The sequence below is a fragment of the Periplaneta americana genome, chromosome 13, assembly GCF_040183065.1.
Source record: "Periplaneta americana isolate PAMFEO1 chromosome 13, P.americana_PAMFEO1_priV1, whole genome shotgun sequence".
Taxonomy (NCBI): Eukaryota; Metazoa; Arthropoda; class Insecta; order Blattodea; family Blattidae; genus Periplaneta; species Periplaneta americana.
The window spans coordinates 32816258-32833434 of record NC_091129.1 but is presented as its reverse complement, the minus strand read 5'-3'; the positions used below and the strand labels follow the sequence as shown (position 1 = coordinate 32833434).

The 17177-nt window shown below is 38.6% G+C and overlaps 1 protein-coding gene across 3 annotated transcripts in view; it reads right to left on the bottom strand.

The window, feature by feature from the left end:
- The window catches only part of LOC138711789 (transcriptional regulator ATRX homolog), a 649273-nt gene that overhangs the window by 356149 nt on the left and 275947 nt on the right, over positions 1 to 17177 (bottom strand). For all 3 annotated transcript variants that reach the window (XM_069842999.1, XM_069843000.1, XM_069843001.1), the window contains exon 3: positions 5560 to 5647. In XM_069842999.1, the coding sequence (XP_069699100.1) occupies positions 5560 to 5647 (88 nt within the window). The remainder of the gene's footprint in view (positions 1 to 5559; positions 5648 to 17177) is intronic.

Below are 17177 nucleotides of genomic sequence, written 5' to 3'. Positions count from 1 at the left end.
AAAGGAAAGAAGCACAAGGGAAAGGAAAGGAGCACAAGGGAAAAAAGAAGCACAAGGGAAAGAAAAGTAGCACAAGGGAAAGAAAAGAAGCACAAGGGAAAGAAAAGAAGAACAAGGAAAAGAAAATAAGCACAAGGGGAAAGAAAACAACCACAAGGGGAAAGAAAAAAGCACAAGGGAAAGAAAAAAAGCACAAGGGGAAAGAAAAGAAGCACAAAGGGAAAGAAAAGAAGCACAAGGGGAAAGGAAAGAAGCACAATGGAAAGAAAAGAGCACAAGCGAAAGAAAAGAGCACAAGGGCAAGAAAAGTAGTACAAGGGAAAGAAAAGAAGCACAAGGGAAAAGAAAAGAAGCTCAAGGGGAAAGAAAAGAAGCTCAAAGGGAAAGAAAAGAAGCACAATGGAAACAAAAGGAGCACAAAGGAAAGGAAAGAAGCATAAGGGGAAAGAAAAGAAGCACAAGGGAAAGGAGAAGAAGCACAAGGGGAAAGAAAAGAAGCACAATGGAAAGAAAAGAGCACAAGGGAAAAAAGAGCACAAGGGAAAGAAAAGAAGCAATAGGGAAAGAAAAGAAGCACAAGGGAAAAGAAGAAAAGCACAATGGGAACAAAAGGAGCACAAAGGAAAGAAAAGAAGCACAAGGGAAAGAAAATGAGCACAAGGGAAAGAAAAGAAGCACAAGAGAAAGAAAAGAAGCACAAGGGAAAGAAAAGAAGCACAAGGAAAAGAAAAGGAGCACAAGGAAAAGAAAAGGAGCACAAGGGAATGAAAGGAGCACAAGGGAAGGAAAGGAGCACAAGCAAAAGAAAAGGAGCACAAGGAAAAGAAAAGGAGCACAAGGGAATGAAAGGAGCACAAGGGAAAGAAAAGAAGCACAAGGGAAAGAAAAGAAGCACAAGGGGAAAGAAAAGAAGCACAATGGAAACAAAAGGAGCACAAAGGAAAGGAAAGAAGCACAAGGGAAAGAAAAGGAGCACGAGGGAAAGAAAAGAAGCACAAGAGAAAGAAAAGAAGTACAAGGGAAGGAAAAGAAGCACAAGGGAAAGAAAAGAAGCACAAGGGAAAGAAAAGAAGCACAAGGGGAAAGAAAAGAAGCACAAGGGGAAAGAAAAGAAGCACAAGGAAAAGAAAAGGAGCACAAGGAAAAGAAAAGGAGCACAAGGAAAAGAAAAGGAGCAAATGGGGAAAGAAAAGACGCACAAGGAAAAGAAAAGGAGCACAAGGGAATGAAAGAGGCACAAGGGAAGGAAAGGAGCACGAGTAAAAGAAAAGGAGCACAAGGAAAAGAAAAGAAGTACAAGGGAAGGAAAGGAGCACAAAGAAAAGACAATGAGCACAAGTGAGAGAAAAGAGCACATGGGAAAGAAAGGAGCACAAGGGAAAAAAGGAGTACAAGGGAAGGAAAGGAGCACAAAGAAAAGAAAAGGAGCACAAGTGAGAGAAAAGAGCACAAGGGAAAGAAAAGAGCACAGGGGAGAGAAAAGAAGCACAAGGGAAAGAAAAGAAGCACAAGGGAAAAAAAAGAAGCACAAGGGAAAGAAAAGAAGCACAAGGGGAAAGAAAAGAAGCACAAGAGAAAGAAAAGCACAAGGGAAGAAAAGCAGCACAAGGGAAAGAAAAGAAGCACAAGGGAAAGAAAAGAAGAACAAGGGAAAGAAAATAAGCACAAGGGGAAAGAAAAGGAGCACAAAGGAAAGAAAAGAAGCACAAGGGAAAGAAAAGAAGCACAAGGGGAAAGAAAAGAAGCACAAGGAAAAGAAAAGGAGAACATGGAAAATAAAAGGAGCACAAGGAAAAGAAAAGGAGCACAAGGAAAAGAAAAGGAGCACAAGGAAAAGAAAAGGAGCACAAGGAAAAGAAAAGGAGCACAAGGGAAAGAAAAGAAGCAAAAGGGAATTAAAGAGGCACAAGGGAAGGAAAGGAGCACAAAGAAAAGACAATGAGCAGAAGTGAGAGAATAGAGCACAAGGGAAAGAAAGGAGCACAAGGGAAAGAAAAGAAGCACAAGGGGAAAGAAAAGAAGCACAATGGAAAGAAAAGAGCACAAGGGAAAGAAAAGAGCACAAGGGAAAGAAAAGAAGCACAAGGGAAAGAAAAGAATCACAATGGAAACAAAAGGAGCACAAAGGAAAGGAAAGAAGCACAAGGGAAAGAAAAGTAGCACAAGGGAAAGAAAAGAAGCACAAGGGGAAAAAAAGAAGCACAAGGGAAAGAAAAGAAGCACAAGGGGAAAGAAAAGAAGCACAAGGGAAAGAAAAGAAGCACAAGGGGAAAGAAAAGAAGCACAAGGGAAAGAAAAGAAGCACAAGGGAAAGAAAAGAAGCACAAGGGGAAAGAAAAGAAGCACAAAGGAAAGGAAAGGAAAAGAAGCACAAGGGGAAAGAAAAGAATCACAATGGAAACAAAAGGAGCACATAGGAAAGGAAAGAAGCACAAAGGAAAGGAAAGAAGCACAAGGGGAAAGAAAAGAGCACAAAGGAAAGAAAAGAGCACAAGGGAAAGAAAAGAGCACAAGGGAAAGAAAAGAGCACAAGGGAAAGAAAAGAAGCGCAAGGGAAAGAAAAGAAGCACAAGGGGAAAGAAAAGAAGCAGAATGGAAACAAAAGGAGCACAAAGGAAAGGAAAGAAGCACAAGGGAAAGAAAAGGAGCACAAGGAAAGGAAACAAGCACAAGGGAAAGAAAAGGAGCACAAGGAATGAAAAGGACCACAAGGAATGAAAAGGACCATAAGAGGGCACATGGGGGAGACAAAATGCACAAGAAAACAAGGACCACGAGGGGAAGGCAAGGAGAACCAGGAGAGTACAGATAAATTGGGAGAATACAAGAAGAACCAGGGGAATATTTGAGAAAAACGGGAAGACAAGGCGAAGAAGCAGACTATGACAGAACAAGGCGAATGCAGGGAGAACAAGACGAGCATAGACAAAATAAGGGAAAGCCAAGTAGTACAAGGTAAATACATAAGTAAAGAGAAAGAGGAGGAGGAGGAGAAAAAGAGAAAGGGAAATACGTAAGAACAGCGGGGAAGGGAGAAGAATAAACGGAAGGCAATGAGAACGAGGAGGAGAGAAAGAGAACAATAGCGTTACAGGGAGAACAATTGAAATACAAGGGAAATAATAATAATACGAGGACGACTGTGACACAAGGACGACAATGTGTAGGCAAGGAGAACAAGAGAGATGTGGTTGCAGTTTTATGTGACTATTAGTCCCAAGTTGCCCTATCCCATACCTAGTGAGGAGAAATAAGTAGTTCTACGTCAATAGACACAATGAAAAGAAATGATGGAAGGAGAGTATATAGATAGAATCAATGAGAAAGAGAAGGAAGATTGGAGAGAGTAGAGAAGAGTAACGAGAAGGGAAAGAAAACTGTAAAGCAAAAAAAAGGAAAGAAAAGACAGAAGAAATGCTAAAATAAGGATAGACAGACAGACAGACAGACAGACAGACAGACAGACAGACAGACAGACAGACAGACAGACAGACAGACAGATAGACAGATAGATAGATAGATAGATAGATAGATAGATAGATAGATAGATAGATAGATAGATAGATAGATAGATAGATAGATAGATAAGTGCATTTATTGATGCATGATAAATTATACAAACTCATGTACACAAGATCCTTCGCACGAGCCCGTACGGCCATTCGTGCTGTAACTATGCACAGTTTGAATCTTCAAAGAAAACAAAAATAATACTACTAATAATAAAATAGTAAAACAACAGTTATTATTACTACCGTTATCATTAATTATCACAATTACAACTAATCTAACTTCAAACCAAATTTCACAAAAATAATAAAATAAATGTAAGATATGAAAAGAGAGAGAAAAAACACAGTAAAACATAAACAGTTCAATTCCTTATTGAGACTGCGCGAAATAATCCAACTAATAAATATAATGGTAGCTGTGGTGGAGAGCAGACTTGTTGCCGCGTGCGTGTGTCTAGCGAAGGAGAGAATGGAAGCGCTGAAGAAGATGGTAGAGGACATGAGGGCAGAGATGCGAGGAGGTTTCTCTAAAGTGGACTCGGCGACGAACAGATTTCTGGATATAGAAACCGCGTTGGCCTCGGTGATATCCAGAGTTGAAATACTAGAAGGCAAACTTGACTATCTGGAGAATCAGTCCAGACGAAATAATATTGTAATTCACGGGTTACCGGACGAGGAAAGAGAGACGTGGGAGCAGTCGGAAGACATGGTGCGACGGGTAGTGGCCCAACTGGGCATCGAACTCCGGAAGTGGGACATTGTGAGGGCGCACCGAGTGGGACGATCTTGGAACAGGAAGCGTCCAATAGTTTGCAAACTCGCAAATTATAAATTAAAAGTTATGATTTTGCAAGACGCAAAATACCTACGTGGGAGTGGCGTGTATATAAGTGAGGACTTCAGTGTGCGGGTTAGGCGAGAGAGAGAATTTCTCAAACGCCATATGTTCGAAGCCCGACGTCAGGGGTGTCATGCTGTCATCCAGTACGACAAGCTCGTAGTTAACGGCAGACTGTGGTCAAGAGTCGAACTGGAGGCAGTGGACAGCTTGAAGGAAGATGGGGGTGAAGTCGGGAGAGAGGAATATAGAGGATACAGTGGTGGCGTCAGAAGAGAGAAATCCGGGGTCGGAGAACAATGGAAAGAAAAGCAGCCCAACTGTTAGTGCCGGAAACGCCTCAAAAGCGAACACCGCAGACCGGAAGAGGGAAGAAAAGCAGCCCAGTGGCAGTCCGAAGAATGAGGCGACAAAGGCGACCACCTTGGAGCGCGCGAAAGGGGAGAAGAAGCCGCAGGCGGGCCTACAGACGAGGGTGGACAAGCTGCCTAGCACCAGCCCGAGGGACGGGGCTTCGATGGCAACTGCGTCGGAGCGTTGGAGAGGGCACCCCTCAGCAGCCAGCCGAGGATAGGGCGGATGTCACATCCCTAGGAGGAACTTGAGAAGCTCCACGGAGCCGCAAGTAGGTCAGGGAAGAAGTAGAGGTACCTCACCCCCCTCAGCATTGCAGCCTTCAATATTGAAGGTTTTAAAAAGAAAGTATCATGTGATCGATTTATGAACTTTGTACAGCCCCTAGATATAGTGTGTTTCACAGAAACCTGGCTTAGATGTAAGGATAATCTAGAATTGAACAATTTCATTAGTTTTAGTAAGGGCAGGGATAAGCGTGGCAGGAGGGGCAGGTGGGCGGGAGGTGTTTCCATTTCAATTAAGAAGGGCATAGGAGATAATATTAAGTATTTGAGCACGGGTCTGGAAGGGGTTGTCGGAGTATCATTAAGAGTGGGTGAATTAGATTTAGTCATTTTGGGTGTTTATAGGCCGCCTTCCGATTCGCGGTATGTTAAAATAAGGCAGTAAGATGATGTCTGAAGAGAGATGGATGAAGGTACAGGATGGAAAAGGAGAGAATAACATAACAGAAGAAAAAAAGAGAATGAAAATGATTGGATAAATAATGCGTGGAAAAATAAAAGTACTGATTCAACAATTTATACTGCAATATAAAGTAATGTGTTCTCCACTCAACGTCGTACTCACCTGACTCCGATGGCGGCTACGAGGATGAACACGAGCGGTATGAGCGTGGCGATGCAGGCCAGGAACACGGTCTGCACGTCGGAGTATCCTGTAAGTACATTTTACATTTCAGATGCAGTAAAAATCTTCTCCATTTATCAATAAAATACATAAATAATGCATCTCGAAGCAATAGGCTTAGAAGTTACATTTTTTATTTGTGTGTTTTTTAAATAAAATTGGCACAGTGCAACCTCGGGGACGATCTAAGTGCAGGTTTGACCTTGTCTGAAGAACCTAGTGTGAGTTCGAATTTATATATGGCACGTATGTTTGTATGTTTTATGTTTGAAGCTCTGTAATTTAACTTGCTACTGCAGTGTGCCGTACTCCACAAAAACAAAATCCACTATGGAGAAGCCAAAATACAGCTACATTGCGCTACGGTTGTCCTCACTGAATAAATATAGAGACCAGAATAAAATTATAATTCCTGACATAATCTATATTGCAGAAGAATTTCATATAGCCAAATCGCTTAGTAATAACATTTCGTTACTTAATGAACAATTACCTAACCCCAATAACTCTTTATTCAAATTGGCCAATGGGAACTCTTCTCGCTGCAACATGTACTCCCCTCCACTTACGTCATGATGTGATTCTTTTATATGTCATTGCACCAGTCAACACCACGCAACCGGCCATGTACATCGTCTCTTCCAACGGCTTCGAAAATCGCTGCATAATTTCTTTTGATCCGCGTAGGTTCCTTTATTAAAACATTTCTTATTTAATCTTGCAGATCCACTACACGCTGCCGTTCTATGCGTCGTGATGACTGTTGCAACTTTTTACTCTTTTAAATTTCATAAGCTGCACACATGTCTTGCAGAATTTTATTCAAGGCTTAGATTCTGTAATTTAATATCTAGACTTTATAGAGGTTGAATTACTACAACCATGTCACCTGTTTTCAAGTCATTATTTCGCTTTGCCTTCTGTTTGCGCAGTTATTTAAATATTGTAATTTTTTCTCATGTGATGTATTTTATCACATTTATTATGTTGATTTCATCTATGTCTTTATGTATAAAGCTTCATAATATGCTAACCAGATCTGAAGATGCCACCTTATTGGCGAAAGTGCTAGTCATATGTTTTATGTGTATAATATAATGTAATTTCTTGTACTACGCATTAGGTTAAAAATAGACAGTTATTAAGGATTTACAATATTTATCTTCATTTACATGTTAACTTGTCGGACCAACATGCCTTTTAAATAATCTATATTGTTTGATAATCAAAGCTATGAATTAATATTTTATATTTATTTTATTTCATATTTATTCACGAAAGCTTAAATTGTAATAAAGACTTAGTGTTCTGTAAACAGAGAGATAAGTAAGATCTAATGATATAATTTCATTAAAACATATTAATTTTATATATGATATGGCATTGTTAGCAGAAGTGTAGACAATACTAAGGGATATGCTAACTGGAGCTAAATGACGGCTGTGAGCAGTATGGAATGAAGATAAATGCCAACAAGACGAAGACCATAATCATAGCAAGAAAAGTAAAGAAGGTAAACTTGTGAATTCTAAATGAAGCAGTAGAGCAAGTGGACAGCTTCAAATACTTGGAGTGTACCATAAGCAGTAACATGAGCTGCTGCCAAGAAGTTAAAAGGAAAATAGCAATGACAAAGGAAGTTTTAATAGAAAAACGAGAATCTTCTGCGGACCTCTGGAGAAAGAGCTAAGGAAAAGACTAGTTAAGTGCTTTGTGTGGAGTGTAGCATTGTATAGAGCAGCAACATGGACATTACGACGAAGTGAAGAGAAACGACTAGAGGCATTTGAAATTTGGATATGCAAAGGATGGAATGTGTGAAGTGAACAGACAGAATAAGAAATGAAGCTGTGTTGGAAAGAGTGGGTGAAGAAAGAATGGTTCTGAGACTTATCAGAAAAAGGAACAGGATTTGGCTGGGTTACTGGTTGAGAAGAAACTGCATTCTGAAGGATGCACTGGAAGGAATGGTGAATGGGAGAAGAGTTCGGGGCAGAAGAACATATCAGATGATAGACGACATTAAGATATACGGATCATATGAGCAGACAAAGAGGAAGGCAGAAAATAGGAAAGACTGAGCAATGCTGGGTTTGCAGTGAAAGACCTGCCTTGGGCGGAACACTATGATTAAATGAACATTTTATATGGACAAGTCTTAAAGTAAGTCGCTTTACTTATTCCTCTCTCTGTAATAAGATACTAAAAATTAAAATTTAGGCCTACTTGTATTATTATGTAATGTTACTTAAAAGTGTGAATACATGCAGGCCCAATAAGCATATTCTAATGTATTTATTTACATGCAGGCCCTAGAATACACTATGCACATTAAATTAATATTTTTATGTTATTAGCACATGAAACCTTAATAAAAACCGTTAATGTGTTTCTGCATCTGTAAATATTATAATATGTATTTTATGTAGGTAATATAAAAGTTATTTTTCACTTAACATAATTAGGAACATTAAAGCCAGACGTTTGAGATGGGCAGGCCATATAGCACTTATGGGTAAATTCAGAAATGGGTATAGAGTGTCAGTTGGGAGACCTGAAGGAAAAATACCTTTGTGGAGGCCAAGACGTAGATTGGAGGGTAATATTAAAATCGATTTTAGGGAAGTAGAATATGATGGTAAGGATGGATTATTCTTGCTCAAGATTGGGACCAATGATGAGCTTATGTGAGGGCGGCAACGAACCTCCGGGTTCTCTAACAGCCAAGTAACCAAGTTCTGAGCAAGTAAATAAAATATGTAAAAGGTAATCAGATTGCTTCCCAGGTGAATCCTCTGAAGTCGATGGAGTGCTCTTATCTTATATTTTTTGGTTGAACTTTCTAATATGATTATCATCTGTTGTTTTGTTGGTCTCATTGCAGACATTTTTATTTTTTAGATCAAATTTTAGCCTCACTAAAGAACTTACAATGGCAGATGACAATCTATTTCTTTGCTCCATTTGGGAAAGCTGTGACATTTTAATTTCTACATTTGGTTACAATCATTAGCGGCATCCCTTACGTTAGAGAAAATTAGAGTTACGCAAAATCTTGTAGAAAAACGAACAAAATTGATTGGGGAAGTTTAAGAGAAAACACACAATTTCAATATTCTGATATGATTTTTTTTTTAAATTCTGCTACATTTTGGGAGGATTTCGATTATCGCCGCTACGTCTCCCGAAGTAAAAAATTCCACTACGTTAACGGAATTCCGCCACAGTGAGCACACTGGGCTACGGCCACACCTGAGAGGATAAAAAGAAAGGAAGAAGTACTCCAAAGCAAATATGCTTGAAATCGGTGTGACGGATATGACGTCAAACTACGTCTTTTACGCCCCATAATCCACCGCGAAACAGCAACCGGTTACGTCAACATAATCAGACATCACTTGATTAGCAACGATAAAGAGTTCTGTCATACTATTGATTAGCAACAGCAACCAGTTACGTCAACATATTCAGACATCACTTGCTTAGCTACGACAACGAGTTCTGTCATACTATTGCTTGGCAACGATAAAGAGTTACGTAAACATACGCAGACATCACTTGCCTAGCAACGATAAAGAGTTCTGTCATCCTATTGCTTAGTAACAGCAACCAGTTACGACAACATATTCAAACATCACTTGCTCAGCAACGATAAAGAGTTCTGTCATCCTATTGCTTAGCAACAACAACCAGTTACGTCAACATATTCAGACATCACTTGGTTAGCTACGATAACGAGTTTTGTCATACTATTGCTTAGCAACAGCAAATCGTTACGTAAACGTATTCAAACATCACTTGCTTAGCTACGATAACGAGTTCTGTCATACTATTGCTTAACAACAGTAACGAGTTACGTCAACATATTCAAACGTCACTTGCTTAGCTACGAAAATGATTTATGTCACACTATTGCTTAGCAACAGTAAAGAGTTTCGTCTACATATTCAAACATCACTTGCTTAGCTACGATAACGAGGTCTGTCATACTATTCCTTAGCAACAGTAACGAGTTACGTCAACGTATTCAAACATCACTAGCTTGGCTACGTTAACGAGTTCCGTCATAGCATTGCTTAGCAACAGTAACGAGTTATGTCGACATATTCAAACATCACTTGCCTAATTACTGTAACGAGTTCTGACACACTATTACTTAGGAACAACGAGTAACGTCAACATAATCAGACATCACTTGCTTAGCTACGACGAGTTATGTCACACTATTGCTTAGCAACAGTATAGAGTTACGTCAACATATTCAGACATCACTTGCTTAGTTACGATGACGAGTTCTGACACACTATTGCTTAGCAATAACAACCAGTTACTTCAACATATTCAGACATCACTTGCTTAGCTACGATAACGAGTTTTGTCATACTATTGCTTAGCAACAGCAACGAGTTACGTGAAAATATTCAGACATAACTTGCTTAGTTACGACAACGAGTTCTGTCATACTATTGCTTAGCAACAGCAACGAGTTACGTCAACATATCCAAACATCATTTGCTTAGCTACGATAATGATTTATGTCACACTATTGCTTAGCAACAGTAAAGAGCTACATCTATATATTCAAACATCACTAGCTTAGCTACGTTAACGAGTTCTGTCATACTATTGTTCAGCAACAGCAACGAGTTACGTCAACGTATTCAAACATTACTAGCTTGGCTACGTTAACGAGTTCTGTCATACCTTTGCTTAGCAACAGTAACATCACTTGCCTAGTTACGGAAACGAGTTCCGACACACTTTTGCTTAGCAACAACGAGTTACGTCAACATATCGAGACATCGCTTGTTTAGAAACGATAACATGTTATGTCACACTACTGCTTTCTAACGGTGAGTTATATCACACTATCTACAACTGTCGGAGAAGTAAACTTAGGTAAGTGAGTATGGTAGTAAATAGAATGTATTTATGTATTTCTAAAGTATTAATAAAGTTAACTAATCTCTAAATGAACGAATGCATGAAAATGTAACAACCATGGTTATATTCAGTCGCACTGGCACTGGTATCTAAACACAGTAATTCCAATGTAAACACGGAGTAGTTATTGATTTGGTTTACCGACTGACACTACATGGAACGAGCCTGCATGGCATTACAAATAACAACGGATTAAGATTAGTTGATTTTGCAATAAGCAAAAATATGGTAATAGGTAGCACAAATTTTCCACATAAAGATATCCATAAAATAACATGGATATCACCAGATGTTTATACAAAGAATCAGATCGATCATGTCCTGATAGATGCCAGACATGCCTCAGACATCATAGATGTGCGATCTTATCGGGGTGCTGACTGCGACTCTGATCATCTTGTACGCATTAAATATCGAGCAAAACTATCTATAGCCAATAAATATACAGATGAAAAGATGGAAAAATTTGACATTGGAAAACTTAATGATGATATATGTCAAAATGAATATAAGGATTTAGTGACTCAAACCCTGGACAGTCAGTGTCAAACTAATAGCAGTATTGAAGAATCTTGGAGGAAAATTAAACGAAGCATGCATCCAGCGGCAGAGAAGATCCTAGGTTATAGACATTCTCAGAGTAGAAACGGTTGGTTTGATGAAGAATGGCAGGAGGCATTGAGTCTAAGAAATGGCTTCAGAATTAAAATGATCCAACGGAACACTAGGAACAATGTTGGTGAATTTAAGGAGGCAAGAAGAAAAGCTAAGACACTAATCCGTAGAAAGAAAAAAGAATATGAAGAAAATTTACACAAGATAGATACAGTAGAAATGACTCGAGAAAATTTTTCGAAAATATTCGGAAATTTAAAGGCGGCTTTCAACCAAGATCAACCTGGTGTCGAGATAAAGATGGGAATCTGGTTGGCGAAACGGCTGGAGTCTTGAAAAGATGGACTGAACACTTCAGTGAAACAATGAATCCTGACAAACACTGAAGAGGACACATCATCAAATGAAACCGTTTATTTTGGCCCAGAAGTACAACTAAAAGAACCAAGTAAACTTGAAGTTTTTAACGTAATTAAGAAAATGAAGAATAACAGAGCTCCTGGTGAGGATCTGATAACAGCAGAGCTGATACAGAAAGGTGGAAAGCGTCTCTGGACCTACATATACGAATTAATATTAGTGATTTGGAACAAAGAAGAAATTCCTGATGAATGGAGAACAGCGCTGATATGCCCCATACACAAAAAGGGCAGCAAGCTGGACTGCAACAATTTCCGAGGAATCTCGCTGCTGAATGTTACATATAAGATTTTTACAAATATAATATCTAATTATATTAAAGCATATACAGATGAACTCGTGGGTGAATATCAGTGTGGTTTTAGGCAAGGACGAAGTACAACCGATCACATATTCACAATCAAACAGTGTTTAGAGAAGACAAGTGAATATAATATCCCTATACATATGCTTTTTATAAACTTTAAACAGGCATTTGATAACATGAATCGATTTAAAATTCTGGAGGCTATGAGAGAATTTGGTATCCCTACCAAATTGGTAAATTTAACAAAAATAACCCTTTCCAAAACATATAATAAGGTAAAGATACAAACAAAAGTATCTGATAAATTCTTAACAGTAAATGGGGTGAGGCAAGGAGACTCCTTATCTACAATTCTGTTTAACATCGGCCTTGAAAAAGTCATTAGGAACATTGATATAAATTTTAATGGTACCATATTTACTCGTAATAGGACCAGACAGTGCATGGCCTATGCGGATGATATTGTGGTCATGAGTAGATCTCTTGGAGTGCTAAATGAAATAGTAACCCAAATTCAAATAGAAGCAGAGCACATGGGGTTAAAAATTAATAAAGAGAAAACTAAATATATGAGAAACATAAGACCAAGTGGCGTTTGTAATAAAGATATTATAATAAATGGACAGAAATATGAGGAAGTAGATTCTTTTAAATATTTAGGAGTTCTAATTACCCAAAAAAAACACTGCAGATGCGGATATGAGGCAAAAAAATTGCTGGGGGAAATAGATGCCTGAGAGCCCTTAACAAAACTTTGAGAGAAAGATGCATAAGTAAAAAAGCAAAACTTACATTATATAAAACAGTCGTAAGACCAACTGTGTTTTATGGCAGTGAAACTTGGACTCTGTCGAAGAAAATGGAACAACAACTGATGACATGGGAAAGAAAAATTCTAAGGAAAATCTATGGTCCTAAATATGAGAATGGGCACTGGAGAATTAGATATAATACAGAACTGAAAACTCAATATAAATCTCCAGATATTGTTGCTGAAATCAAAACCCGTAGGTTGAAATGGTTAGGACATGTAATCACGATGAATGATCAGAGAATACCAAAAAAGATTCTAGACACAAAACCAGAAGGCAGGCGCAATATTGGCAGACAGAAACTAAGATGGTTGGATGCAGTGGAGGACGATTTAAGGACTCTAAGGCGTGAGAAGATGGAGGCAGAAGGCTCTGGTTGGACAGGAATGGACCAAGATCCTAAGGGAGGCCAAGGCTAGACTACAAGGGCCGTAGTGCCAAAGAAGAAGACGAAGAACTACTGGAACGATAGATGCTAGTCTACCGTCTACCTCCCACTCTCTTCCCGACTCCTCTTCACGTTGGACCCATTCATGCGTGTTGTGAAATTGTGCGATTGTTGTGAATGCAGTTTCGTGTGAAATACTGTATAGAATGGGTTGTTATTTCACTCTAGAAAAAAAAAAGTGTTTTTGTGCAATCGGCTAGCCAGGTCTGTACGGAGTTTATTGCAAAATTTCCCAATATTCATCCTCCGACGAAGGAGGTATTACATAAATTAGTCAATAAATTAGACAATACTGGATCGGTATTAAAAACATCCTAATAACAGACCAGTTTTATGAAGGTTAAATTAGATGCCATTGGTGCAATATTCGAACGTTTGCCATAAGAACTGCTAAAAAAATTAGTTCAGCAGATTGACATGCCTGTGCCATCTGCAAGAAAAGCTACACGTTTATCATATCATAAACTTTATCACTAAACTCCACTGCATGTTCTAAAAGAAAGTGATTCACTCCTGTGAGTATGCATCAGTCTAATCCACATAAATTTCAGGAATTAAAAGATTATAATTATTGAATGAGACACATTTCAGTTGAAGATGTGAGGAGATTTGAATTACGACGCACTCACGCGATATTCCACTTGTGAAGTACAAGAAGGTTGACATTTTCAGCGTCTATTATGAGGTAATTGTGTTGTAGTTTACTTGCTCTGTTACGGTACTAATTCTGGCGGCCACAACAGCAGTTCTCGCCGAGGACCAGGGCGCCGATACATCGGTAAACCAAACTGATAACTCTGTATTAGCACAGATATACCTGTAGTACCGGTGTATATCCAATATAGAAATAAAGGAAAAGTAATCATTAATAGTAGAACACATACATAACATTCTGAAGATAAAATAGCCTAAGAATATGAATTAAAAATCTCAACAACGAAAACTGAAATTATAGGATTTCATATTATAAAAATGATGATCAGAAAACAAGAACATCTAAATTCCTTAAACAACTATTGGGCACAATAAAAAGAACACTTAAGGAAAGTCGGTAATGCAACAATAATAAATTTTACAAAACAATGGCCATACCCACACTATTATACGGAGCAGAAAATTGATATCAACTAAACAACCTTCTTCTGTAAAATTTGGTTTTATACTTGGGCTGTTGTTTTATTTGGAACCTCAATTTGAGGAAATAAGGTAGGTAGCGAAATTTTGTTTCAAAACCTACTATAACAGCTGAGGGCGTCATCGTGCTAACCATAGGATACCTCCGTTCTGATTGGATGATCGTACATCTCTGGACATGAGGCTAGCAGCCAGTTGACGGGCCTTAGTTTTCATGGGCTTCGCGCCACGAATTATTATTATTATTATTATTATTATTATTATTATTATTATTATTATTATTATTATTCATGGAAAGACAATTTGAAAAAATTAAATAGTGTGTGATGGTGGCGGTGTTACGTCAAATAAACCACTAATAGAGTTTTATTTATGTCGTTTCATTTCAAAACTTTCTGGTGAATTGCCCCATGAGTATTGAACTCTTACCTACAGATTAATTTCGATAACATCAAAGAAAGTGTCAAACAAAAACTAATCAGGCTGATAAACAGCGAGACTCAGATAAAGGTAAACTAACAGTTCACTTTATCTACGTCAGGGACCCTGACTTCAGTGTTACCAATTTGGTGATTCTGTCACCAAATCTGGTGTTTTTGGGAAGCCATTTGGTGCTAAAAGAATGTCATTCTGGTGTTTGAAAAATAGATCAATGATAAATATTTGATTTATTCTGTTTTTCTTTTTCATTTAATTAACCTTTTATTAACCTTAAATATGGGAAATGCATGTTATTATTCGGTCGAGAAACTTTTATCATCCAGTCTGCTGTCAAAAAATTTGAAAGTTAGAATTTATAAAACAGTTATATTACCGGTTGTTCTTTATGGTTGTGAAACTTGGACTCTCACTTTGAGAGAGGAACATAGGTTAAGGGTGTTTGAGAATAAGGTGCTTAGGAAAATATTTGGGGCTAAGAGGGATGAAGTTACAGGAGAATGGAGAAAGTTACACAACGCAGAACTGCACGCATTGTATTCTTCACCTGACATAATTAGGAACATTAAATCCAGACGTTTGAGATGGGCAGGGCATGTAGCACGTATGAGCGAATCAAGAAATGCATATAGAATGTTAGTTGGGAGACCGGAGGGAAAAAGACCTTTGGGGAGGCCGAGACGTAGATGGGAGGATAATATTAAAATGGATTTGAGGGAGGTGGGATATGATGATAGAGAATGGATTAATCTTGCTCAGGATAGGGACCAATGGCGGGCTTATGTGAGTGCGGCAATGAACCTCCGGGTTCCTTAAAGCCAGTAAGTAAGTAACCTATATCTTAATTGAGTGGAAAAAGGTTGACATTATTATTTTTTTTAAATAATGTGTAACGTCTCCAAGTGGAAATTCCGCTCCCCAGCATCAAATTGACTGCATCATTCCAGCTCACAGAATAGGAGTTATGAGATCATGAGCTTGAAAATACTAGTAGTAACGAACAATTAAAGAAGTCAGTGCATGTTAGTCCTCTTTCATTAGCAGTTCACTTTGCTAATTAGTTGCCTGAACTTTTCGCTACGCAACGGCCTTTTTAAAATTTACTGCACTTTATAAGAGAAGTGCATTGTGGAGTTGTGTCACTGTCAGTGAAAATCCCTTTTATTGAGCTTGCTGCACTTGCTTTATCATTTCTAACTCTTCCATTCTCAAATGCCGATGTTTAACGCGTGTTCAGTGTAGTCAATTTGACAAAATATAAATTGCGAAATAAGATGAAAATTGAAACAATTCATGCTATTAAATGCATTAAATTCAGCTTGGAAAGAGTGAACAAATGCTGCCACAACTACAGTTTACCAGAAGATGTAGCTAAACAAAATGGTATCTTTCAGTCATTTAGGCCTTAGAGGTCTGCATGGACCGAAATTCTTAGGTCCGGCCCGGCTCGATCTGAACCAGACCCGAACCCAACTCGAAACACGATATTAGCTTCATTATTTGCTGATGACATGGCGTTGTTAACAGAAGAGATGTTACTAGGGGATATGACATCTGTGAGCAGTAAGGGATGAAGATAAATGTGAACAAGACGAAGACCATGGTTGTAGGAAGAAAAGTAAAGAAGGTAAACTTACGAATTCTAAATGAGGCAGTAGAGCAAGTGGAGAGCTTCAAATACTTGAGATGTATTATAAGCAGTAACATGAGCTGCTCCCAAGAAGTCAAAAGGAGAATGGCAATAGGAAATGAAGCTTTTAATAGAAAAAGAACCATCTGCTGCGGACCTCTGGAGAAAGATCTAAGGAAGAAATTAGTGAAGTGCTTTGTGTAGAGTGTAGCATTGTGTGGGGCAGAAACACGGACATTACGAAGAAGTGGAAAGAAGCGAGTAGAAGCATTGGAAATGTGGATATGGAGAAGGATGAAGCGTGTGAAATGGACAGAGTAAGAAACGAAGCTGTGTTAGAAAGAGTGTATGAAGAAAGAATTATGCTGAAACTGATCAGAAAGCGGAAAAGAAATTGGTTGGGTCACTGGTTGAGAAGAAACTGCCTAGTGAAGGATTCACTGGAAGGAATGGTGAACGGGAGAATGGTTCGGGACAGAAGAAGATATCAAATGATAGACGACTTTAAGATATATGGATTATATGTGGAGACAAAGAGAAAGACAGAAAATAGGAAAGACTGGAGAATGCTGGGTTTGCAGTGAAAGACCTGTCCTTAGGCAGAACACTATGAATGAATGAGTGAATCATCACCCGGCTCCGAGCCGAAACTGGAGATTAGCTTAGGAAGGCAAGGGGAAGTACATAATCAAATCAGTGGGTGTAGAAACAAAATTAACTATTTATTTGCTACTGTGGGCAGACTAGTAGATAACGCAGAGACCAGGGGCCATAGGGGTCAGGAACAGAGATTCTCACTCCATTGGAAGT